The sequence below is a fragment of the Mesocricetus auratus genome, unplaced genomic scaffold (assembly GCF_017639785.1).
Source record: "Mesocricetus auratus isolate SY011 unplaced genomic scaffold, BCM_Maur_2.0 Super-Scaffold_4256, whole genome shotgun sequence".
Lineage (NCBI taxonomy): Eukaryota > Metazoa > Chordata > Mammalia > Rodentia > Cricetidae > Mesocricetus > Mesocricetus auratus.
The window spans coordinates 53,836,787-53,860,255 of NW_024429182.1; the positions used below are offsets into that span (position 1 = coordinate 53,836,787).

The 23,469-nt window shown below is 52.5% G+C and overlaps 4 protein-coding genes across 7 annotated transcripts; 1 reads left to right on the forward strand and 3 right to left on the reverse strand.

The window, feature by feature from the left end:
• Window positions 1-69: 69 nt before the first annotated feature.
• LOC101840490 (protein tyrosine phosphatase receptor type C associated protein) lies at window positions 70-2,258 on the reverse strand. The gene is made up of 2 exons (XM_005063320.4): window positions 1,903-2,258; window positions 70-862 (listed from the first exon to the last, which is right to left on the reverse strand). Exons 1-2 carry the CDS (start codon window positions 1,903-1,905, stop codon window positions 257-259), a joined length of 609 nt encoding a protein of 202 aa, XP_005063377.2. The 5' UTR covers window positions 1,906-2,258; the 3' UTR covers window positions 70-256.
• Window positions 2,259-3,034: 776 nt separating this feature from the next.
• Coro1b (coronin 1B) lies at window positions 3,035-8,903 on the reverse strand. 3 transcript variants are annotated; one of them, XM_013117401.3, is made up of 11 exons: window positions 8,776-8,903; window positions 7,902-8,104; window positions 7,449-7,571; window positions 7,216-7,345; window positions 6,843-7,024; window positions 6,638-6,757; window positions 5,960-6,064; window positions 5,732-5,877; window positions 4,861-4,918; window positions 3,582-3,845; window positions 3,035-3,478 (listed from the first exon to the last, which is right to left on the reverse strand). In XM_013117401.3, the coding sequence occupies exons 2-11, from the start codon at window positions 8,100-8,102 to the stop codon at window positions 3,353-3,355; spliced, it is 1,455 nt and encodes a 484-aa protein (XP_012972855.1). In that variant the 5' UTR covers window positions 8,103-8,104; window positions 8,776-8,903; the 3' UTR covers window positions 3,035-3,352. The 3 variants fall into 3 exon arrangements, with proteins under 3 accessions (XP_012972855.1, XP_012972858.1, XP_005064133.1); XM_013117404.3 differs by having other exon boundaries at window positions 8,783-8,898; XM_005064076.4 differs by having other exon boundaries at window positions 8,769-8,897.
• Window positions 8,904-13,549: 4,646 nt separating this feature from the next.
• Window positions 13,550-15,498, reverse strand: Gpr152 (G protein-coupled receptor 152). Its single transcript, XM_013112885.2, has one exon. It carries the CDS (start codon window positions 15,371-15,373, stop codon window positions 13,862-13,864), a length of 1,512 nt encoding a protein of 503 aa, XP_012968339.1. The 5' UTR covers window positions 15,374-15,498; the 3' UTR covers window positions 13,550-13,861.
• A 2,563-nt stretch (window positions 15,499-18,061) lies between these two features.
• Window positions 18,062-23,329, forward strand: Cabp4 (calcium binding protein 4). Of its 2 annotated transcripts, XM_005064078.4 has the most exons (6): window positions 18,062-19,037; window positions 19,420-19,450; window positions 19,533-19,676; window positions 21,658-21,767; window positions 22,434-22,581; window positions 22,749-23,329. In XM_005064078.4, exons 1-6 carry the CDS (start codon window positions 18,684-18,686, stop codon window positions 22,775-22,777), a joined length of 816 nt encoding a protein of 271 aa, XP_005064135.1. In that variant the 5' UTR covers window positions 18,062-18,683; the 3' UTR covers window positions 22,778-23,329. The 2 variants fall into 2 exon arrangements, with proteins under 2 accessions (XP_005064135.1, XP_040606176.1); XM_040750242.1 differs by having other exon boundaries at window positions 22,434-23,329.
• The last annotated feature ends 140 nt before the right edge of the window (window positions 23,330-23,469 follow it).

Below are 23,469 nucleotides of genomic sequence, written 5' to 3' on the forward strand. Positions count from 1 at the left end.
ATAGTGACTTTTGCTGGACTCCAGGAAGGGAAGAGAAGGGAATGTATGTAAGCTAAAGGACTACAGACCTCAAGACTTAAGAAGTTTTATTTTCAATGTCTGCCCGGTGCCTGTGGTGGTGGGGGCACACTCTGGGAAACTGATCGGGATGGCAGTCTGGGAAGCTGCAAGGGAAGGGGGTGGCGAAAGTCCAGGGCAGTTGTGTTCATGGAAAGAGAGAGTCAGAGGCTGGGGCATGGACAGCACAAGCTGGCTCCTACAGCGCGGTGACATGGAGGCCCTGGCCCCCTGCTTTTCCAGCACTGTCATCCCAGGCTGCGCTGCCTGAAAAGGCATGCAGGTCACTCAGAAGTGCCTCGGCGCTACTGCCTGAGCCCACAGGACCTTGAGAGCTGAGGCCCAGGCCCCCTTCACTGTCTGTGTCCTGTGCTTCTGGGGCCTGCTTGGCCTGAGCTCCTGCTTCACACCGCTGCTCTTCTTGCTGCAGATCAGCTTCCTCAGGGTCACCATCCGTCATGAAGCCCTCTTCTGCCTCCTGTTCATCCTCTTGCCGCTCTGATTCCTCTGGGGATCCCAGCTCAGTGCGGGCCCAGAGCCAGCGGCCTGCAGGGCTGGTCCAGAACAGGCGGCGGGTGCGGCCCCACAAGGCAGCACCCAGGCGAGCTGGGTGGTAGTAGCCCCCGGAGGCACGGCTGAGGCGACGCCAGGCCAAGGCCAGGGCAGTGACAAGCAGCAGCAGGAGCAGGAACAGCAGGATGATGGTGACAGAGCTGGAGCCTGCACCATCCTCTGTGCCTACCCCGGAGGCCAAGGCCCCTGGCAGGGCTAGCAGCACCCTAAATCTGAGGATACCAGGCAGAGCCTGTGGGAGACAGTAGGGAGGAGGAGTGAAACCAACCATCTCTGATCTCTGTGACACAGTCCTCAGTTGCCTCAGGCTAAATAGGGACCGTAAAGCAGAAAATCCCCAGCCCTTATTTGGTCAAGGCCTTGCCCTAGTGTGATTACCTAAACTCATCCCTGCAATTTGCCCCTGGTTTGCTGCTGCTGAGGGCCTGTGCACTGGCTGTCCCTCAGCTCAGATGCTGTTCTCTGAGCGTCAAGGCCACCTGCTTGTCCTGGCCTAGACTTTGCTGATGAGGCCCTACCAGACCTCTACAACTAACTGGTCTGTGACTTTAGCCTACCCACTCAGCAACCTCAGGTCCCTTAATTACACTTTTCCCGCCAAATCCCACACCAGAGCGGGGAGAAATCTATATTCTGCTCTTCCCCACCAGAATAAGCTGAATGGCCTGCCTGGGCAGTGGAGGGGCCTAAGAGGCGGGTGATTCTCTGGAGGCCATGATAGAGGTATCTAGACCAACCCAGAGGTTGATTGGTCCTAGGGTGGGGGTCTTTGAAGCCCCTCCTCTCAACCATGGGGCTGCCCCAGCTGCAGAGTTTCCGTTCAGCTCCCCATTCTGCCCCGGAGGGCCTCAGGCGTGCAGGGCCATGGCTTAGTTTGGGGCAGCATGTGCAGCTATCAGAGGAAGCCTGCGGTTGGAACAAAGCAGGTGGAGGGGCATAGCAGGGGTGGGGGAGGGGTGTTATGTACAAGCCTCCCCTAGCACACCAGGCTCCAGGGAAGGAGTTACACCCAAACTCAGTTCATGAAGGGACCAGATGATCTCACTCCAAGGATCTTGGAGTACAGCTAGACTTTGAGGAGATACTGCAAGACCTGCCCTGAACTCCAGAGAACCCAGCTCTGGGGTGAGGGCTAGGTTCCACCCCATGTAATAGTTCTGGGCCTTGCTACCCCAAGTCTCATGTGAGGAGACCCTTCTTTAGCTCCTGGAGCCTCAGTATTCCGCCCCCAGCTCACTGTACCCCAAGAACCCAGAGGGCTCCACAGCTCACCATTGATCCGATGGCCTTTGCACGGGCACCAACCGACCTCTGACTCTGGCTGTGTTTAGTGAGAAGTGAGCTCCGGAGCTCTCAAGTATAGTAGCTAGTTACTGACACTTCCGTTTCCTGCTAGAAACACCCCACCCACTCTTGCCTACCACAGGACCCTCATAGGGTCTCAGCCTCTCAGAATCACCCAGACCCATACCAAATCTTCCCAGGCCTCTCTAGGTGAGGCTGTGGCCACATGATCTTTGACCAAAACTCCAAAGGGAGGAAGTATGCATCTAGCTCAAAGCAAGACATCCAGCTATGTACTATTGTAGGTCTGGCTGGCCTGGAACTCAAGAATATCCTCCTGTTTCTACCTCTGAGTGCTGGGACTAACGGTGTGTACCTGGCTAGACTAAAAAAACAAAACAAGAGGCAGATGAGTTTGGAGCCAGCCTGGTTTACAAAATGAATTCTAGGACAACCACAGCTGTTACACAGACCAACCTTGTCTTGAAAAACCAAAACTAAGCTAGGCAGTGATAGGACCTATCTTTAATCCCAGCACTCGGGGTGGGGGTGGGGTGAGGCAGGTGAATCAAGAATTTTGAGTTCCGGGCTGGAGAGATGGCTCAGCGGTTAAGAGCACTGACTACTCTTCCAGAGGTCCTGAGTTCAATTCCCAGCAACCACATAGTGGCTCACAACCATCCGTAATGAGATCTGGTGCCCTCTCCTGGCGTGCAGACATATGTAGAGGCAGGATGTTGTATTCATAATAAATAAATAAAATCTTTAAAAAAAAAAAAGAATCTTGAGTTCCTGGCCACCTTGGTCTACAAAGTGAGTTCCAAGACAGCCAGGAAAACAAACAAAAAGCCAACTGCATGCCTATTACTGCACATGAGGGTATATATGAAGGTTAGATACCTCTCTCTACTGTGGGTTCCAGGGATCAAATTCGGGTCAAGCTTGCTTAGCAAGTGATTGTATTCACAAACCCATCTCTCACACCTGTCTCTGCCTTTCTACCTGAGTTTCTCTGCATGGTGGAATTTAGGTACCCAGGGCTACTTCCTACATAAGGCTCGCAGTTTCCCTTCCTAGTACTACACCCCACCCTACCCCTTCCACAGCAGCAGGTCAAACATGGCTTTAGAAAGAGCATTTTATTTAGAATGAAAATATAGAACTGTCTCTGCTGCTTTCTCTGGGGACGGGGGAGTGGGCTGGGCAGGTCGAGAAGATGGTCCCTTAAAGAACTTGGGAGTTTGCCTTGGTACAAAAACCTTCCAAAAGCCAGGTGGTGCTTCCAACCTGGGCCCCAGGCTGTGGAGAGGTGTAAACTGGCCATGACCTGCTCCAGAGGCACTAAGCAGCAAACTGCCTGGTGTGACCTGGCCACAGAAGCTAGGTGAGAAGGGGTGGAGGAGGAGGAGGCAGTGTTGGGAGCAGGTCCCTGGTGGTCCTATGTATCGCCATTCTCCATGCGGCCCAGCTGTTCCTCCAGGCGGCTAATACGGTCCCCCTGTTCCTTGACCAGCACCCGAAGTGCCCGGAGCTCTTGCATTACCTCTTGTAGTTTCCCAGATTCCTGCAAGGGCATACAGAAGTCAGGCCATTAGCCATAACTCATCTCTATGGTAGAGCCTAAGGGCCCACCAACTGGGCAGCACCCCCAAATGTAGGACACATACACCAGCCCCAGCAAGGGTGCCACTGGGAACATCAGAAATTGTGGTAGCTGTGGAGGCTCCAGGGCGGCTGGAACTGGCAGGCCGACTGTCCGATAGCACATTTCGCCGGCTGACCTTCAGGTCCCGTTGTTTACTGGGCACATAGGCTTCCCGTAGTGAGATCAGAATCGGATCAGCATCCTGCCCGCTCACCCAATCCTCTGCCTCAAGAGCAGCCTCAGGTCCAGCTGTGTCAGGGTACAGATCATCCTGGAAGAGGTCGGACTGCACACCAGGCAGGGGAGGTCAGAATCAGTTGGGGGCCCTATCCAGGGTCTCACATCTGGTCTCTGACTACATCCTCAACACCCTCCTTTGTACCTTTTCTTTTGGTTTTCCGAGACAGCGTTTCTCTGTAGCTCTGGCTGTCCTGGAACTCACTCTGTAGACCAGGCTAGCCTTGAATTCACAAAGATCCACCCGTCTCTGCCTCCCTGAGTGTTGGGATTATAGGCATGCGCCACCACCGCCACCCAGACTTGTACTCTTTTTGTCTGTTTTTCAAGATAGGGTTTCTTTGTGTTAACAGCCCTGGCTGTCCTGGAACTCACTCTGTAGACCTCGAACTCGCAGAGTTCCGCCTCCCTTCTGCCTGCTGAGTGCTGGGATTAAAGGTGTTTGCCACCACTGCCAGCATGACTTGTATTCTTATCAACCCATCCTCCAAAGGTCTGATCCCCAGGGATCTTTAGAGCTCAACTTGCCCTTTTCACTTTCATTTTGAATGTCCCTGCTGACGTCTAGGCTGATCTTCCTGGGCAAAGCCCTTGTTGGCATCCTCTCCAGCAGACCACAATGGCCAGCTATATGGCTTTGTGAGTCCTGTGAGCCACATCTCTGCCCACAGATGGATTATGGGCTTTGCTCCAGGACACGCCTGGCACACTGAGTCTGTGAACACCAGCTGGAGGACAGTGGGAATGTGTTCCAGGCTCTTGGCTGGGCATCTGAGGCCACATCATATGTGGTCAGGCCCCTCCCCACGGGATTAATGGCTAGAGCTCCTGTCCTTCTTCTAGCCCCTCCCCCACAGCACCATCCCAATCCTACTGTTGGTTCTTCCTCTTAAGGGAGGCCTTCTATCCCTGCCACCCTGCTCTTGCATGCCTGGCCTCTGTCACTGCAGGGCCTCAGCTCACCCTCTGTCATCCCTCCAACTCATTTACCAGTCTTGCCCATTGCCCTGGTGTGGCCTTCTGCTAGGGAAGGGAGTGGGTGGACAGGGTTACAGCAGCCTTACCTTTCTTGGCACGGTCATGACTATGGGCTCACACTTTCGCTCATGTAGCTTGTAGAACCTGGAAAAAGGGGAGCCATGGTGGGACCCCCTACACCTTTCCGTTTTCCCCACCTGGACATTTCCACAGGCTAGCCTGAGACCCACATACAGGCTGACTTGTGACTTGTGCTCAGGGCCTCTGTCTCAAGAGTCCCTCTAGAGTGACCGTGGACAACTTTGTGATTGTGATTTTCCCTTTTTCTTTTTTTTTGAGACAGGGTCTCATTGTGTAGCCTTGGAAATCTGAAACTCATTATACAGATCACCCTTGCTTCAAACTCATGGAGATCAGCCTGCCTCTGCAAGAAGCTGGGATTAAAGGTCTGTGCCACTACTCCCTTTATTTTTTGAAACATGATTTCATATATCCCAGGCTGGCCTTGAACTCACTATAGAGCTAACCTTGCAGTTCTGATTTTCCCAGCTCCACCTCCTGAGTAATTACAGGGATGTGTCATGCTTTTGCGTTAGTGTTGTGGTAGAGCCCTGGACTTTATGTTAGGCAGGCACTCCACCAACTGAGCTACATCACTAGCCCTTTGCTTTGTTTTTGTTTGTTTTGTTTGAGACAGGGTCTTGACATGCAGCTCAACTGACAGTGAACTTACTATGAAGCCCAGGTTAGTTGGCCTCTATATTTGCAGTCCTCCTAACTCCCAAATGCTGGGATAACAGGAGTATCTCACCACGCCCAACTTAGCCTCCACAATCTGAACTTTTACCATGGATGCTGATGACCGGGCCTTGCTCAGTTTGACACCGCTACCCCACTGCCAATCCTGGCTGGGTCCTCAAATAAACTCTGCCTATAGACCTCAAAGGACCTTCTTACCGGGCAATTTCACACTTGCTGACCTCCAAGCCCCTCTTAGGCATGCTACCCATACCCCTCTGGGGTTCTTTGCTGGTGAATGTATTCAGGAAGTGGATGTAGGGGGGCTCATCTGTGATCTCAAAGTACCGGATGCTGGAGTCACCCTGTGGGAATAAGAAACCTCAGCACTTGACCAGACCCCTTCCCTGCCTCTCAGCCCCAGTCCGTTGCCCCATTCAGCCTCACCTTGCCACAGACATAGACCACGCTGGTGTCTGGGTCATAGAAGGGCAGCAAGGCCCCATTGCTTGAATCCAGCTCCTGCAGGGCCATGGGCTCATCAAGGTTTTCCTAAGCACATGGGGGACAATCAGGCCAAGTCAGAATCTTCTCCTTCCAAATACTGTAGGACTGGCCTCAGCCAGTCTCACACTACAGTTGGCAACACCTCCCCCAACATGCTAATGGTTTTCTCCAATCCCAGGTCCCACTTTCCCAGCCTTCTCCAGGCCTTAAGACTATTCCCAAACCAATAGGCAACTGCTGAGAAAGTCTGGTTACAGGAAGGCTGAGGAGCCAGGCAGTACCAACCCAGGCCTCAAGTTCACTGTACAGGAGTCTCTGCTGAGAGACATAGTATAGCAGGGCGGGGCTGGGGGCTCCCAGGAGGGCACCTGTATGGTTTGTGCAAGCAGAAAGAAGAATGTGGGAGACACTGGAGGAGTGTCAGGGAGAGTCAGAAAGCTGGAGACAGGGAAGGGAGGGGCTGGCCAGGTCCTGGAAGTCTCAAGGGCCAGGCTGAGGATCTAAGCAGTGCAGGTTTCTCCTCTATGCTGATCTCTGTCTGCCTGGCCCAGGGAGGAGTATCCTAGGATTAGGCCCAGGTCTTGAGCCTGCCTGCCTTAAGCTGGCTATGTCACTCACTGGGTCCCAGAGTGCCAGCTGTCGTTCACTCATGCGGCTGAAACCGGTGGTAAACACCTTGCCATCGGCCAGAAAGATGGCCCGCATGGGTCGGGCCCCCTCATGAGCCTTCTCCCGCTCCTGTAGAATGGATAGATAGTCAGTGCAGTGCGGATCAAGACTCTGAGCCCATATATTGCCATCCTTGACCTCTGGGGATACCTACTGCCACCAGGGTGCCCCGCCTGGGATCAATGATGCGGACGCTCTTGTCCTTGCAGGCTGAGCAGAAGAGGCTGCCATTGTGGTTCCAGCTCACATTGTAGATGAGGTCAGGGTGCAAAGTGTCCAGGCGGTACAGCTCCTCAGCAGTGCCCACATTCCAGATAAGCACCACATTGTCACAACCTGGTAGGCAAGCGGTCATCGCTCAAGCAGGTCCAGGCACGAAGGTGTGGGGCCATCGGCCCACTAGACCCACTCTGCCCACTCCTCTGGCACTACACTGGTTTCCCCATTTGTTAGACTGGTCTGTGAGAGGCTGCTCAACACTTCACAATCACCCTGGAGAAAGGCACGAAGTGGGGAGTGGTGCAGACCTGCACTGAGAAGCACATTTCGGGCTGTGGGGTGCCAGGTGATGATGCCCACACGCTTGGTATGCCCCTCAAGCACCACTACTGGCTCAGTCAGTGGAGAGGTCAGCCCATTCTCTGGAATCTGCCATACCTGTGGTGGGGAGAGGGAGGATGGGCTCAGGCCTGTGCTTGCCCCGCTGCCAATATCCTTCTGGCACACCCAGAGACCCTCATTTGAGCAGTCCTATGCTCACCATGACTGTGCAGTCCTCTGAGCCACTGGCAATAACTTCATCATTGTGGGGACACCAGTCAATGTCCAGAACAGGTCCCGTGTGCCCACACACTGTTGGGTAGGCCTTGTCAATGCGGCCTGTCTATAGGCATTAAGGAGGAGTCAGAGGAGGACCACAAGCCCAAATCTCCATTCCTCCCAGCATCTGTGGCCCCTCCATGGTATAAGACTGATGTGACTACCCTGTTTCCCAAATGTGATTCTGTGCAGGAAAGGCCTGCAGCCTTTTATCCAGACTTGGTGGCAATAAACACTTTTTCTACTTGCACCAACACCTCTTCTGGGCAATAAATCTGGATTATGACTTGTCCAGCAGTTGCCACGGGCCAAGAAATGGCACAAATTGCCCTGCCCACAGGTGTGGCCAGTGTGTCCTCATTCCTCTTCTCCACCCTGACCCATTGGGGCCCACCTTGCTTAGAGGGAGCACCATAAAGGCACCCCCGCCACTGGCTTCCACAATCACTGCCAGGAACTTGGGGTTGACTGCGCAGAAGGTACTGTCCCAGGTAACCCGGGACACTCGAATGTCCTCATAGCACTGATCATTCTTGACCGGCTGTCCGAACACATGCCGGAATTTGCTCTGTCGCACCACCTTTCGGAAGGACATGTCTGCAGGGCAGAGACACCTGGATCAGCTCTGGCCCTCCAAAGAGACACACAGGGCCATGTTACCAAGGAACTGGTCACAATGACACTGGGAGTTCCAGTTTCCCCAGTTGTAGAATGGGTTCATAGGTGAAGCCCAATAGACTCTTCCCCCAAGCCCCTCCGTAGCTCTGTTATCTGTGTGTGTGTGTGCGTGTGTGTGTGTGTGTGTGTGTGTGTGTGTGTGTGTGTGTGTGTGTGTGTGCCTGCATGCGCGCGCCTGTGTGTGGATGCCGCTGAAAGGAAGACAGAGCGTATATCTTCTGTAGGTCCCAACTGGTTCCAAGCAGCATTGTTTGGAGGCTGGGTAATGGGGAAAAGAGGCAGCAAAAGGGTTTGGTCTCCTACTAGGCCGCAGCTGAGTCCCAGGGGATGTGCAAAGAGCTTCAGAAGTCCGGCCTAGGGACCCTGGCAGAACAGGGGTCGCGAGGATGCTGCCTGGTCCTCAAAGTGGCCTCGGAGCACCAGGGACCCAACTTTCAAAGATCCCTGCCCAGGAAAGGAGAGATGGGCGGCTGGGGGGGTTGGGACTGAGGGTGGGGCGCCGCGGGGGTGATGCGCTCTTCGGGCTCACGCCCCCCTCCCCAGACCCACATCTGCACCCCTGTTCCGGCCCTGCCCCTCTCACCGCTCACCGCTCACCGCTCGCCAGGAGCGCCGGGGACTGCGGCGGCGACCTCAGGCGGCTCCGGATCCCGACCTCTGGGAAGCAGGAAGCGGGAATCAGGAAGTGACAGAGGAGTGGGACGGGGGCGGGGCAAAGTCACGCGCAGAAGGCGGGACATTATAATGCCCCGCCCATGGGGCGAGGCCTAGTCGCCAGGCCCACAGAAAGCAGAGTTACACGGAGCGGGGCGTGGTTGGAACTACCGCATAGGTACAGCCAACCTTGTAAGAGTCTTCTGGGGGGGAAAGGGTGAAACTTGCCCTCCTATTTAACCACTCAGTGTTACCGGCCAGGATCCTCTCGCTCCGCCCCCAACATTTTCACCTGTGTTTTGTTTTGTGTTTGAGACAGGATCTTACTATGCACACTTGGCTGGCCTGGAACTGGCACAGAACTCACAGAAATCTGCCTGCCTGCGTTTGCTTCCTAAGTGCTGCTATTAAAGGCATAGGCCGCCACACCCTGCCATAGGTGCCAGTTTCAAGGTCGGGAGTGCATGATGTCAGTTGACTAAGTAACCTGAAGAAATGGAAGTCCATCATACATCCTGATGGATACCAGTGGATCCTGCTTGGGCTTAGTAAAATTCAAAGTAGAAGATGACCTATGGGTCCCATGCACCTTCCTTTCTTTCCTCCATCTCATCCGAGCCTGGGTTTGCCTCCTCAGATTTGCCCTATCTTGTCACATCTGGAGGACTTAGGTGCCCCTTAGGATTCTCAAGGTAGCATTCCTTTCTCTGTGTCCACCTCCCTGGGCGACCAGCGGTGATGGGTGGGTGTCTTTTCCAGGAAGAGAACGGGCATGGGAGGAGGCGAGAGCAGAGGAGAGATGCTTTGTATAGCCTGCATGTAGCCCACCACTGTGATTGGGAGGGTAGGTGGATATGTGTCCCATTTCAGTGGTCACAACACTGTGAAGAAACAGGAGAGAGCATGTGCTTGATTGAGGCCTCCCAGCTGGGACTCAGTCTTAGTTTGTTATTTCTGAAGACTTTGGATTTCTCACTGTTCATAAACCCTGGAGCCGGGCAGGCAGGAGCATAGCTTGACTTGGGTAGCAGGGGTTCCATGGGAAGTCCACATCAGGCCAGTTGGCTACAGTTCCAAATGCTCCCCACTCCCACATCACCCCACTTGAAATAAAATATAGTCCCCATGTTCCTGTCCCAGAATTCCTGTCTGACTCCTGCTAACTGTCCCAGGACACCCACCACTAGCCTCTCTCAACACATGTCTTAGTGACACCAAACCTCCCCTCCCACCTCAGGCTAGCACATCCTGGTTCCTTCCTCTTTCTGGAAGCTCTTCCTGGCCTTGAGAAGTCCTCATCTTTCAATGACTCCACCTCCCCTGAGGGCTCACCTCTCACCCAGCCACTATCTGGCTTCTCCTTATTCCCATCTGTTGTTCTTAGTCCCAAAAGCTACACTGTGTAATTATTTGGCACCTTGCTAAGATTCCTGCCAGCAAACAAAAGACAGGGACCTTGTCATGCCACCCCCCAGTCCTTCTGGTACCCAGGAGACCCCACCCAGCACCCTATGTAAAAGCACTTCATGCTGGGTGAATAAATGAGCAGCAGGCTTAAATATAGAATTGCAAAATATATTCACAGTCCTCAGAACCAACATCTGGTTCCATTGGGGGGAAAATATGCAGGGATCTTACCTGGAGGAAGGAGTCCCCCAGAAGGCAACAAGTCCCCTGGAGTGGTTTCCCTGAGCTGGGATTGTTTGGGGACTGAGGTCTCCTTTTCTGGCTCCATCTTCTCTAACACTAACCTGTTCTGTGGTCCACTAGGAAAACTCCTCTTTATTCTGTAAACTTTGCAGGGTGCATGCAGCCTTGTCTTCTGAGTAGGGATTCTCCCATATGGGTGAGATGCTCCTTGGAGACCTTCCAAGTGGGACTAGCGCACTCCCTAAGAGGCAGCACTAACGAGGCTTTGGGACCCCCCACAAGAGAAGAGAGAGGGTTACTGCAGAATGTCCAGGCTCTGCCCTCAGAGACTTGGACTGCAGCCAATGGGCAGAGACAGAGGGAAGGTGAACCTCTCTTGTGGAGGAGGCACCATGCAGTGTAAGGAGATGGGTAATTGGTGCCCAGACTACTTTCTAGGAGGCTCTGGCCGGGGCCTCATTTGGTCTCATGGTGTCTGTTAGCATATCAAATTAATGGCTATTAGTGATGGAAGACTTACTCTACCAAAGAACCAAGCATGTCAGAGAGGCCGATCATTATAATACCCATTTTGCAAATGGGTAAAGCAAGTCCCCAAAAGTCTAAGAGCTTTGTTAAAGGTCACATAGTGAATGAGTAGTAAAGCCAGGGCTCAACAACCCTTAGAGACACCTTGAACCCTAAACATGTGTCTCTAAAATGGAAAGCTGGCCAGAAAGCTATCTTCCAAATAATCATTAAATATTTGTTAGATCCAGGTGGTGGTGGCACACACCTTTAATTCCAGCACTTGGGAGGCAGAGGCAGGCTGATCTCTGTGAGTTTGAGGCTAGCCTGGTCTACAAAGTGAGTTCCAGGAAAGCCAGGACTACACACAGAGAAACTCTATCTCGAAAAACAAAAGTGTGTGTGTGTGTATACACACACACACACACATACATACATACATACATACATGCATACATACATATATGTGTGTGTGCTAGAGGAATTAATTCAACAAATGCTTCAGAAATATCTCTCCCACTGGTTTTGTTGCCTGTGGTGATCTGAATAAGAATGGCCCCCATAGGTTCATATATTTGAATGTTTAGTCACCAGGGAGTGGAACTCATTAATAGGATTAGAAGGATTAGGAGGTGTGGCCCTGTTGGAGGAAGTGTGTCACTGGGGTGGGCTTTGAGGTTTCAAAAGCCCATGTTATGCTCAGTTCACTCTCTCTGCACGAAGATCAGGATGTAGCTCTCAACTGCTCCATCACCTTGCCTGCCACCATGCTCCCTGCCATGATGATCGTGGACTAAGCCTCTGGGACTGCAAGCCAGCCCCCAGTTACTTTCCTTCGTAAGAGTTGCCTTGGCTATGGTGTCTCTTCACAGCAGAGAACAGTGACTAAGACAGAGCCTATGGTCCTATTAGGCTGCCATTAAGCTTTAAAACTTTCATGACCACTCTGGCATTCTCATGCGTGTATCCCATCCTTGTAATCACCAGCAAGAGAACACACCATCCATTATTTTGCAGTGCTGGTAACTGAGCTCAGGGCTTTGAGAGTTTAGGCAGCCATCTTACTAGCCCCTTCTTTTTCTTTTCTTTAGATTTATTTCCTTCAGCTTCTATGTGTACCTGTCTGCATGTGTATATGTGCACACATGTGTATAAGGTGCCCATGGAAATCAGAAGGAGGCATTGCATCCCCTGGAGCCAAAGTTTCATGTGTGTAAGTTGCCACATGTGGGTGTTGAGAACCAACTTTGGTCCTTTACAAGAATATCATATGCTCTTAGCTGCTGAGGCATCTTTCCAGCCCCACCAACCCCAGAGTCTCACTAGGTAGCCCAGGCTGACCCTGAACGCATAAGACTCCTGCCTTGGCACCCTGAGTGCTAGGATTACAGGAGTGAGCCATGCCCAGCACATCACCCCATCTTACAGACCAGAAAAAAGAAGGGGTTTGCAACAAAATGCAGCTCTGACTGCACCCCTCCCAGCTGCCTGCATGGCCTGCCACCTTGCCTTTTTATGATGTAAGTTTCCCAGGGAAAAGCTTCACATAAACTACCACTGCCATGGACACCTGCTGCTGAGGGCATTTCCTCAGCCACTCACTAATGGGAAGGGACTGGGGGAGGGGAGACCTGATCTGGGAACACAAGAGGGTAGGAGGAGAACACTGGATGGGTGAAGAGGGGTGATTGGAGGGAAGAGTGTGGGAAACAATTTTCAGCACTTCCTGTTTGTTCTTCCCTGGCAGCATCTGCAGCTGGAGAAGGAGAAGTGACTCAGCCCTGTGACTTCCGAAGCTTCCTAGGGCCGTGGTGCCCAGGGCTCTCTGCCTTTGGCCAGCTTCCTGTCTGTCCTGGGGTTCCAGTTCCGACACACTCTGCACCTGAAGCTCCCCCACATCCTGCCCAACCCTCCCTGAAGGCTGGTGGCAGGTGATGTTAGTTCGGCTCTTGAAGATTTCCGAGTCTCCCACCCTCAGGGCCAGAGGTGGCTTGTCTGCAACCTAAGCAGTCAGAGGAGCTCAGGTGCTCCAGGCAGATGGTGGCACTGCCCTGCTGCCATCCAGTCCCATCCCCTGGAGGGCCATTTCTGTATGACAGTGAAGTTTGAGAAGGCCATCTGCCCCGGAGGTCCACTGTGTGCCAGGCTGCTGTAGATGCCACACTCCCTCCCTCACGCAGCCCTCAGATGGCCCTCAAAGCATGCCCAGTTACCCAGCCAGGGTGTGGCAGAGCTGGATGTGAAGCCGGGCCTGGCTGCTCCTCATTTTTGTCCGATTGCTCCCCACTCTTGGTTGCACCTTGCTAGGGAAATCCTGTCCCAGGCTCTGTATGCTGGGGACAGGTGAATGTCTCAGACAGCTTGGCTATGCCGGGCCAAGTGGCTGGCTCCTGCTTTAGGCTGTGGGCTCCTGGAAGCCTCCCCTCTCTACAGGGACTTTTCAGTTTGGTGCCCAAGCCAAAGAACCAGACAGGAAAGGGCAAAGTGAGGGAAAGGTTAGAGGGCAATGGGACCAAGCCCAGAGGATGTGCCCCCTGCTGCCTTCCTCCACCAGGATGGAGGAAATAACGTGAAGTGTGGATCCTGCCCAGGAGGCTAGAACCCAGCAGGACCATCCTCAGCAGTTCAAGGATGCTGGGTATTTGGGGTAGTAATGGGGAAGCCTGGTGAGACAGGGTGGAGACACAACCCTGTCCGGGACTTTTGGCTAACTGGTTTCACTTCTCCTCAGCCCTGCCGGCAGGCTCAAGGGAATCGATGGGGTTTTTCATTACTGCTTTTCTTCATGCTCCCACTCTCCACCTAGCTGCTTCATTCGCTCTCTGACTCTTCTACTGCCCTGGCAGGCCTGGGCTTCCCAGTCACTCAAGTAGGGTCTGCATTGGGGCCCTCTTTTGGTGGAACACTGCTAGGGCTTTCTCCCTCAGGAACAGCTGGTCTGTCTAGGTTCTCAGGGGCCTCAGGTGTGGGATCTGGGCATAAACTGGGGATGCTTTCCTCACCAGAGTTAGAGGGTGACTCAGCCCCACAGGCAGGGGTCTGGGCCTCTGTGCTTGATTGTGCCTGGGCCACAGGATCCAACTGTGGCTGGGTCAGGGAATCCACTTGAGTCTGGACCACGGAATTTGATTGTGGTTGGGCTGAGGGGTTCACTTGAGGTTGAGCCATGGGATCCAACTGTGGCTGGGTAAAAGGGTTCACCTCAAGTTGAACTACAGGATCCAGTGGTGACTGGATCAGGGAGTCCACCTCAGGCTGGACCACAGAATCTGACTGTGGCTGGACTGAGGGGTTCACCTCAGGCTGGACCAGGGAGTCCAACTGTGGCTGGCTTCCAGTTGTTGGTCCTGGTGGAGTTAGGCCCACAGAGGCCACCTGGGTGTGTGGTTCAGCTGGCGTGAAGCTGCCAGGCCGTTCCTCACAGGCAGCAGCTGCAAAGGAGGAAAGCACAGTGCGCAGCAGGGCCCGGAGGTCAGCACTGGCTGCCAGACACAGGAAAGGGCTCAGGCAGCTGTTGAGCAGGATCAGGTAGTCAGAATAGACCAGGGCTTCCCAGAGCAGGTAGCCGGGGTAGACATCCCATAAGAAAGCCAGATAGAGCAACTGTGCAAGCTGGTAGGGCAGCCTCAGAACCACATAGGCTGACAGAATGGTCTTGGCCACACAGGCAAAGCCGTGTCGGGCCATAGGCCTTGGCTGGTGCCCACAACAGGTCCTGCAAGCAGTGGCTTGGGTAAGCACGTGGCAGACCAGCAGCAAGAGGAAGGGCAGGAAGCCCCCCAAGATCTCAAGCATCCGCAGAGGCAGCTCCTCACTGTCCCAGAAGTCCAGGCAGATGACCAAGTCGTACCACCAAACAGCAGCCTCGGGGAAGACCAACCAGGGCACACTAAATAGTGTGGCCAGCACCCAGACCCCAGCACACACCCAGAGGGGCAGGCGGGCTGGGCGATGCTCTGGGTACCAGCGTGGGCACAGTGCCAGCAAGCATCGGTCCAGGCTGAGAGCTGTCAATAGGAAGAGGCCGGAAGAGTAGGACACACCCCATAGGAAGTAGTAGAAGCGGCAGGCGGCAGTACCCAGTGGCCAGTGCCCTCCATGCTGGATCTCCAGGATTTGGAAGGTTGCTGCTGCCAGGAATAAGAAGTCAGAGAGGGCCAGGCTGAGCAGGAGCAGAGCCAGTCTCGTGCCAGCCCCGTGCCGGGCCTGCGAGCCGGCCAGCCATGCCATCAGCCCATTGGCTGGCAGTCCCAGGAGCAATAAGGCTACCAGAAAGACTGTGTCCCAGCTACCTTGAGGGTAGTAGTCCTCATCATTGAGCTCTGTGCGGGGACTGTGGCCAGCAGCGCCCAGGTTGGCTTCCATAGCAGTATCCATTCGGGGTCCTCAGCGTAGCGCTGGACATGAACTGCCAGTCTGTCGAATCAACAAATATGTGATGGCTTGGTGAGAGAGATGGTGTTTGCACCTCAGGCCAGTCACTGTCCGTCTGGGCCAGTATTATCACCTTTTGAGTAATTAGCTTGTGCCAGGCAGTTGAATAGATAACTTCATGTGGTCCCCCATTATAATCAATTTTACTGGCGAGGAGAGGATTGTCCACTAACTCTGTGACCATACAGATATGGTCAGCAACTCAGGCTATACTTAACCATCTTGGCACATGGAATCCATGTGCCTAAGTGAACTAAACCAGAGGTTTTCAAGTTTGTCCGGGAGATTATTAAATATTTTCTTGAGACAGGGTCTTGCTATGGAACCCTGGCTGGCCTGGCACTTGCTGCATAGATCTGGATTGCCCCACACTTGAGGCAACCCTTCTGTCTTAACCTCTTAAATGCTGGGGTTACTAACATGTACCATCATACCATTTTGACTCTTTTTTTTTTTTTTTTGGTTTTTCGAGACAGGGTTTCTCTGTGGCTCTGGAGGCTGTCCTGGAACTAGCTCTTGTAGACCAGGCTGGTCTCGAACTCACAGAGATCCACCTGCCTCTGCCTCCTGAGTGCTGGGATTAAAGGCATGCACCACCAACACTAGGCTTGACTCCTTTTTTTTTCTTAAAGATTTATTATTTTGGGCATGGTGACAAACGCCTTTAACTCTGGCACTTAGGACACACAGAAGCAGGGGAGTCTCTGAGTTTAAGGCTAGGCTGGTCTACATAGCAAGTTCCAGGTAAACCAAGGGCTACATAGTGAGGCTGTGTCCCAAAAAAGAAAAAAATACATTTATTTTATGGGTGTGAGTGTTTGCCTGCATGTGTATATATGCACTTTGTGTGTGCTGGTGACTATGAAGCCCAGAAAGGGGTGTTGGATCCCCTGGAACTGGAGTTACATGGCAGTTGAGAGCTATCATGTGGGTGCTGGGAACTGAACCTGGTTCCTCTGCAAGAGCAACAAATGCTTTAGCAGCTGAGCCATCTCCTCTCTCCAGACCAGTTTTTCAATTTTTAAGACAAGATCTCATGTAGCTCAAACTGGCCTCAGTCTCATTACAGAGCTGAGGAGAGCCTTGAACTCCTGGTCCTTCTGTATTCCCCTACTCAGTGCTCAGGTTTCAGCCGTGCACCACTCTGCTGAGTCTACGCGCTACTGAGAGGGTTGAACCCAAGGCCTCGTGTATGCCTGGCAAGCGTTCTACCAACTCAGCCACGCTCCCTGACCCTGCCTCTTCTTTCTTTGAGACACGGTGTCACAATGTAGACCAGGCTGGTCTCAAAGTTTAAATGATCTTCCTGCCTCTGTTTCCTGAGCGCTGGAATTAGGAGCGCGCCTCACGCCCAACTCCAGCTCTTTTCCCCACAGCTTCACGTCTTGTTTAAGACAAAGTGCTAGAGTGGAAGAGGTAGGTGATGGGGAGGGAGTGCTCCAGTTAAAGGTGTGGGAGCACCCCCACCTAGTGCTCCAGAAGACAGGTTTGAAAACCATTTAAAGAAAGCAGTGCTGGTAATATCAGTACTTGAGAGGCGGAGACAGGGGAATTGCCATGAGTTCAAGGTCAGCCTAGACTACAGGGTTTTAAAACAAAAGCAACAACTGGTGCGCACCTGAAACTTCAACATTGGAGAGTGGAGCAAGTGGATCAGGAGTTCAAGGCTAGCCTTTGATAGTTGGGGTTCTGAAGACAGCCTGGGATACACGAGACATCTCAAATAAGGAAGAAAGAAAACTACTAGACTGTCCCTTCACAAGATCCTGATATACTGGGGTTTCAAATGTTGACAATTCCAGGAAGGAAAAGTGCCATTAGTGCCCTCCCTAGGATGCCAGGTGGGGTCTGAGCCTCCAGACCCTGGCAGGCTGGCTGGGGTCCTGGGAGCAGCTAGGCACTCTTCAGAGTCTGGCACTGCTGCCTGTGTTCCTTTCCTGCTCTTCAGAGTTTTGGCAGAGGAGCCCTGTTTGTCCCTAGAGCTACTATACAGAGGAGGAAGTGGGCTCGGCAGGATGATGACAATGAGGCACGTGTGTGCGTGTGCGTGCATGTGTGCGTGCATGCGTGCGTGCGTGCGTGCGTGCGTGTGTGTGTGTGTGTGTGTGTGTGTGTGTGTGTGTGTGTGAAGGAGGGGGTTGGGCTGGGGGAAACAACACGATGACACCCAGGCATGAGTCCCAAGTGCCTTCTGCTATCCTTATCTACCTCCCCCAGCTGGCGGAGGGAAGAAAGCGTCCCTTTAAGGGTGGAGAGGGACTGGCTACAGCTATCTACAGAACATGTCTGGGTCATGCAGGAAACCCATGGTTGCAGTTACTCACCCCACAACTCCCCGCCTCCACCTGTCCATGGGTTCTAGCCGCGATGGCCTCGGAGCCTAGATGCCCCTCCCTCAGGGCTTGTAGCATTGCCTGGCTTACCTGGGAGATACAGGCCAGGTGGAAGGAGCAGGGTGCTGCCTGCTTGCCCAAGGTTCAGCCACCAACCAGCCCCACGATGGTGCCTGCTGCATGGCGCCCAGTGGCGATATGGAGGCGGACAGGCAGGAAACCCAAGCTGAGGGAGCATCAATCATTCATGGGGCTGCTCTCTGGGAAACCCTAACCGTGGTCCCATAGGGCTAAGTCACCAGCCAGTGCCCCCCATCTCAACAAGGTTAGATAATGGAGACCCTTTGCTAGGGGCTCCTCTGGCTCAGGGCATTCTGTGTCGTCCTCACGCCTCCATCAGCATCCAAGGCCTCTTTTCTAAAGTTTCATGTGCCCTCTGCCTCACCAAGGATGTCAGTCCACTGGGGATCCAAGGTGACAGCTCTCAGCCTTTCCCAGTATTCCTCCTCCTGCCTAAGGGGCCTTCACTGGTCTTTGCTACACTAAGTTCAGTGATCTCACACTCTGGGATTAGTGTTTAACTCTGCAGCAGTGTGCCTCCATTTCACAGATGGGTAAAATGAGACTGAGAATGATGTATTGGCTGCTTCTAGTAGGTAAGACCCGTGATGTGATTGAGCTTAAATATGAGCCCACTGCTGAGTCCTGGCACCCTCGCTTCTAAAAAAAGTTATCAAAACCTACCTGATGCTTCCAGGCCACCCTGGGGTAGAGGCCAGGGATTAGGCTGGCTGCCTGAGTTTACCCTAATCCCCTCTCTGTGGATCCCAGGTGATGAGCTCAAGCCTGAGGGGTCATAAGCAGCTTTCTGGACCCTGAGAGCCCAGGGAACTGCATTGCTGAGTCCCCTTATCTTCTCCATGGCAACAGAGCAGGGCTCACAACTGGTTCCTGGCCCCCAGAAGACCCCTGAAGGAGCTGCATCTCCTGAGAGTGCTGCTGAGGGCTCCACCTTGGCCAGAAGAAGGAGCAAGAAGGAGAAGAAGCCACCAGGGTCCCAGAAGGCCAGTTCTGAGAAGCAGTCCTCTGGCCAGGGTTCTGAGCCCTCAGGAAGCAGCAAGAACCCCCCAAAGACCAGGGCGGGGCAGGATGAGCCATCCTCAGCATTGCCCAGTCAAGCCTCCCACCGACAATCCCACCGACATCGTCCTGACTCCCAGCAGGACGCTGCCCAAAGGACGTATGGGCCCCTGCTCAACCGCATCTTTGGAAAGGTCAGGGAGTATAGGGGTGGGGGATGGAGGCTAACTCTCCTTATCTTTATCCCTTCTGACCCTACATGTCCAGGCCTTCTACCTCTTGTGCCCCAGATTGGGAAAGGCAGGACAGAGCTGAAATGTGGCTTCCTGTACCCAAGACCAAGGGAGCCAATGCAGGACAAGGCTGGCTTTGGGCCAGCTGGCATAGTGAGCAGAAGATCTCTAAGAGAACTCATTTGAAGCTCCAAGAGCATGGGGAGAAGGTGGCTCTATGCCCATGGGGTCTGTAGGATTCCAGCCATCTTCAGATGCTTTGGTGGGGCCAGCCCTGCACAGTGCACTTGGAGGGTTGGAGGAAGTGTGGCAAACGGGGATATGTTGGCTTATTCCTATACAGGATCGTGAACTGGGCCCTGAGGAGTTGGAGGGTGAGTATCTCTCGCTGTCGCTGGGAGGTGGAAGGTGACTCTGAATCTGGCTTCTTGCTCTGATTTCTGCTAACTCCTACAGAACTTCAGGCTGCCTTTGAGGAGTTCGACACTGACCAGGATGGCTACATTGGCTACCGGGAGCTAGGTGACTGCATGCGGACACTAGGCTACATGCCCACAGAGATGGAGCTCCTGGAAGTGTCACAGCACGTGAAGATGCGCAGTCAGTGATGGAGCCCTGCTGGGTGATTGGGTTGGGAGTCCACCTGGTTACCTAGAGGGGGAATGGGCCACAGTCATGTTACTTTCAATTTTAGTTATTATTAGTGGGGTGTGTGTGTGCCATAGTGTGCATTTAGAGGTCAGAATACAACTGTTGGGAGTGAGTTCTTCTATCATGTGGGTCCCAAGGATCTACTCAAACTCAGGTCATCAGGTTTGGTGACAGGCATCTTCATCCATGGAGCCCTCTGCTGCTCTTGGTTCTTTCTTTCATTTTACAACAATTTCCAAAATGAGTGTGGGATTTGTTCACATCCTTCACATCCTGGCTTGCTGTTTTTTTGTTTTTGTTTTTGTTTTTGTTTTTTTCGAGACAGGGTTTCTCTGTGGCTTTGTAGCCTGTCCTGGAACTAGCTCTTGTAGACCAGGCTGGTCTTGAACTCACAGAGATCCACCTGCCTCTGCCTCCTGAGTGCTGGGATTAAAGGCGTGCGCCACCACGGCCCATTTGCTTGCTTTCTATTGCTGTGATAAATACATGACCAAAATCAACTTGGAGAGAAAAGGGTTTATTTCGTATCAAAACTTACAATCCATCATTGAGGGAAGTACGAACAGGAACTCAAGTCAGGAACCTGGAGGCAGGAACTGAAACAGAAACTGGAGAAATGCTGCTTACTGGTTTGCTCCTGTTCACCACCACCCCCCTTTTAAAATTTGTTTTGTTTTTCGAGACAGGGTTTCTCTGTGTAACAGTACTGGCTGACCTGCAATTCACTTTGTAGACTAGGCTGGCCTTGAACTCACAGAGAGCCTGCCTCTGCCTCCCAAGGGTGGCACCACTCAAAATGGAATGGGCCTTCTCGCATCAATTATTAAGAAAATGTCCCACAGACTTGCCTATGGTCCACTCTGATGGAGGCATTTCTTCAATTGAAGTTCCCTCTTCCTAAATGACCCTATTTAAGTCAAGTTGACACACACACAAAAAAAAATTAAGCAGATCCAGACATGGTGGCGCATGCCTTTAATCCTAGCACTGGGGAGGCAGAGGCAGGAGGATCTTTGTGAGTTCAAGGCAAGCCTGGTCTACAGAGTTAGCTTCAGGTTAGTGAGGACTGAATAGAGGCCAGGCCTCAAACAATAACAAAAGCACAATGCACATTCTAGGGTTATGCATCTCTTTCCTCCCAAAGTTGTTACTTGCCCCGTGGAGTCTTAGGGAATAATGACATTTTAGAACTGAGGGGATGACAACATGGCAGTGCTTTAAAAAGGTATTTAGTGTAGATGGACTCTTTTCCACTGCTGGCCCCAAAGAATGACATTATTAATTATGAAAGTTTGGTCTTAGCTTAGGTTTCTTCTAATAGCTCTTATAACTTAAATAACCCATTTATTTTAACTTGTGTTCTGTCTCGTGGCTTGTTACCTCATTTCTCTGTATTGCCTATCCTGCTTCCTCTGTATATGACTGGTGACTCCACCTTTCTTTTTCCCAGAGTCCTCTCTGTCCCTGGAAGTCCCACCTAACCTCTACTTGCCTAGCTATTGGCCATTCAGCTCTTTATTAAACCAATCACAGGGACACATCTTCACACAGTGCACAAATATCTCACTATTTAGTGTTTCCTGCTCAGCTCTACCCAGCTACAGCCCTGATTTCTAGCAGCTATAGCACTGCTCCATGGAGTAGCTTCTTCCAGGCCCATCCCAGGATGAGATTAAGAGGGCTGGTAAGCCACCCAAGGCCTCACACAGCAACAGGACTGAACTTGGGCTGCCTTCTCTAAAGCCAGGTCTCCTTCGGGCCCACTGGGGCTTTCTGGACAACAAGAGCATCCATGACCCTGCAGTAGCCAGGAAACCCCTCTTTGAGCAAGGAAATAGGTTTGCCTTCATGGGTTCAGAGCTCTAGTCAGAAGACAGAAGAATGTAGCATCCCCACTAATCAGATTGTAAAACTCTGCCTGGGTCCACAGTGGGTGGCTTCGTGGATTTTGAAGAGTTTGTGGAGCTGATAAGCCCAAAGCTGAGGGAGGAGACAGCTCATATGTTGGGTGTACGAGAGCTCCGCATCGCTTTCCGAGAGGTAAGTAGGGCAAGCATGGACTACATCCTTACTGGGAAATCTCAGTCTTCAGGAGGCCCAGAGAGGCAAGACTAGGGTCTAGGGACAAGTGAGAAGGCTTGGCTTAGGCCCAGTGAGGTGGCCAATCAGGGAAACCTCCCATAGGAGGCAGTGATGATTCTTGAGAATGGAGAGGTTTAGATCCCTGGTGGGCAACATCATTGCCCTGGATCAGGCAGTGGCAAGAGTACAACTGAGAATAGAATGTAGTTCAGTTGGTAAAGTGCATACCTAGTATGCACAAAGCCCTTGGTTCAAGCCTCAGCACCAAACAAAACCAGGGCATAGTGGTGAACACATGTAATCCAAGGACTTGGGAGGTGGGGAAGGCAGGAGAGGAGGATAAGGAGTTCAAGGCTATACTCCACTAGTGAGTTTGAGGCTAGCCTGGTCTTCATAAGAGACTGTCTCAACAATATAAACTAAACAAACCCAAGAGCTCGACCCACACTTTTAATCCCAGCACTTGTGAGACAGAGGCAAGAGAAATTGAATTTGAGACCAGCCTGGGCAGGATGCCATAGTAAGACCCTATCTCAAATTAAAAAAGAAACAAACAAACAAGAGTAGAGCCACATACTGAGACAACATGGGTAGGAGCCCTGCTTGGACTCTCTATTTTGACAGTTTGACAAGGACAGGGATGGGCGGATCACAGTGGCAGAGCTGCGGCAGGCAGCACCAGCCCTGCTCGGGGAACCACTAGAGGGCACTGAGCTGGATGAGATGCTGCGAGACATGGACCTTAATGGGGATGGCACCATAGACTTTGACGGTGAGTCACCCTCACAAACACGCCCCTCCCATGCCTCAATGGGGATGGCACCCTAGACTTTGACGGTGAGTCACCCTCACAGACACACCCCTCCCATGCCTCTAGCCCTTTGAACCTCCTTCAGTCCCTGACCTGGGTTGGCCTTTCCCTACCCCTCTCTCCTGCAGAATTTGTAAAGATGCTATCTACTGGGTGAGGCACCTGGGGGGACAGCCTACTGCCCCTGAGGCCCAGATACCCGGCCGAGAACCAGACTACCACACCCTTCCCCAGGGTGGGAGAGATCCTCCCCAGCTGTAGGCTGCTTCTACCCCTGGCCACACCTGACTACTCCAGTGTCTGCTGCACTGTCTTCTCCTCCTGAGCTCTGGAGGGAAAAATGGCAGCTGGTTGCAGTTCTCAGCAGAGAACAATATTTGGACTTCTCCAGATCCTGGAGAGGTAGGAGTTCCCAGCTTTTGCTGCATTCGAATAAATCAGACATAGTGTGTGGTGGGGAATTCCTAGGACATGGTGGATGGCGATGTGTATAGAGTGCTGTTTTGAAAAATGTAATTGGCTGATAGAATGGCCCAGCAGGTAAAAGCTCTTGCTACCGAGTCAGAATTGTATCTTTGATGTTTTTGTAGTGGGGTTGGTGGCGCACGCCTTTAATCCCAGCACTCGGGAGGCAGAGGCAGGCGGATCTCTGTGAGTTCCAGGCCATCCTGGTCTATAGTATAGAGTGAGTTCCAAGACAGCCAGGGCCACACAGAGAAACCCAGTTTCAAAAAACTAAAAACCAACCAAACAAAACACCAAATAAATAAATAAATAAATGATAAATAGTTCACACGATGAAAGGAGAAAACCAACTTCACGGGGTTGTTTTTAGCATGTGCATGCTGT

What these genes read in the sequence shown, in the direction of transcription:
- Coro1b (XM_013117401.3), bottom strand. Translation starts at nt 8,102, where the DNA reads ATGTCCTTCCGAAAGGTGGTGCGACAGAGCAAATTCCGGCATGTGTTC. An exon ending in AGCAAGTGTGAAATTGCCCG is followed by an intron (nt 4,919 to 5,731) that starts GTAAGAAGGTCC and finishes CCCTTTTTCCAG; the next exon opens with GTTCTACAAGCTACATGAGC. An exon ending in TCATGACCGTGCCAAGAAAG is followed by an intron (nt 3,846 to 4,860) that starts GTAAGGCTGCTG and finishes CCTGGTGTGCAG; the next exon opens with TCCGACCTCTTCCAGGATGA.
- Cabp4 (XM_040750242.1), top strand. Translation starts at nt 18,684, where the DNA reads ATGGCAACAGAGCAGGGCTCACAACTGGTTCCTGGCCCCCAGAAGACC. An exon ending in TCAACCGCATCTTTGGAAAG is followed by an intron (nt 19,038 to 19,419) that starts GTCAGGGAGTAT and finishes ATTCCTATACAG; the next exon opens with GATCGTGAACTGGGCCCTGA. An exon ending in TCCGCATCGCTTTCCGAGAG is followed by an intron (nt 21,768 to 22,433) that starts GTAAGTAGGGCA and finishes CTATTTTGACAG; the next exon opens with TTTGACAAGGACAGGGATGG.
- Gpr152 (XM_013112885.2), bottom strand. Translation starts at nt 15,373, where the DNA reads ATGGATACTGCTATGGAAGCCAACCTGGGCGCTGCTGGCCACAGTCCC.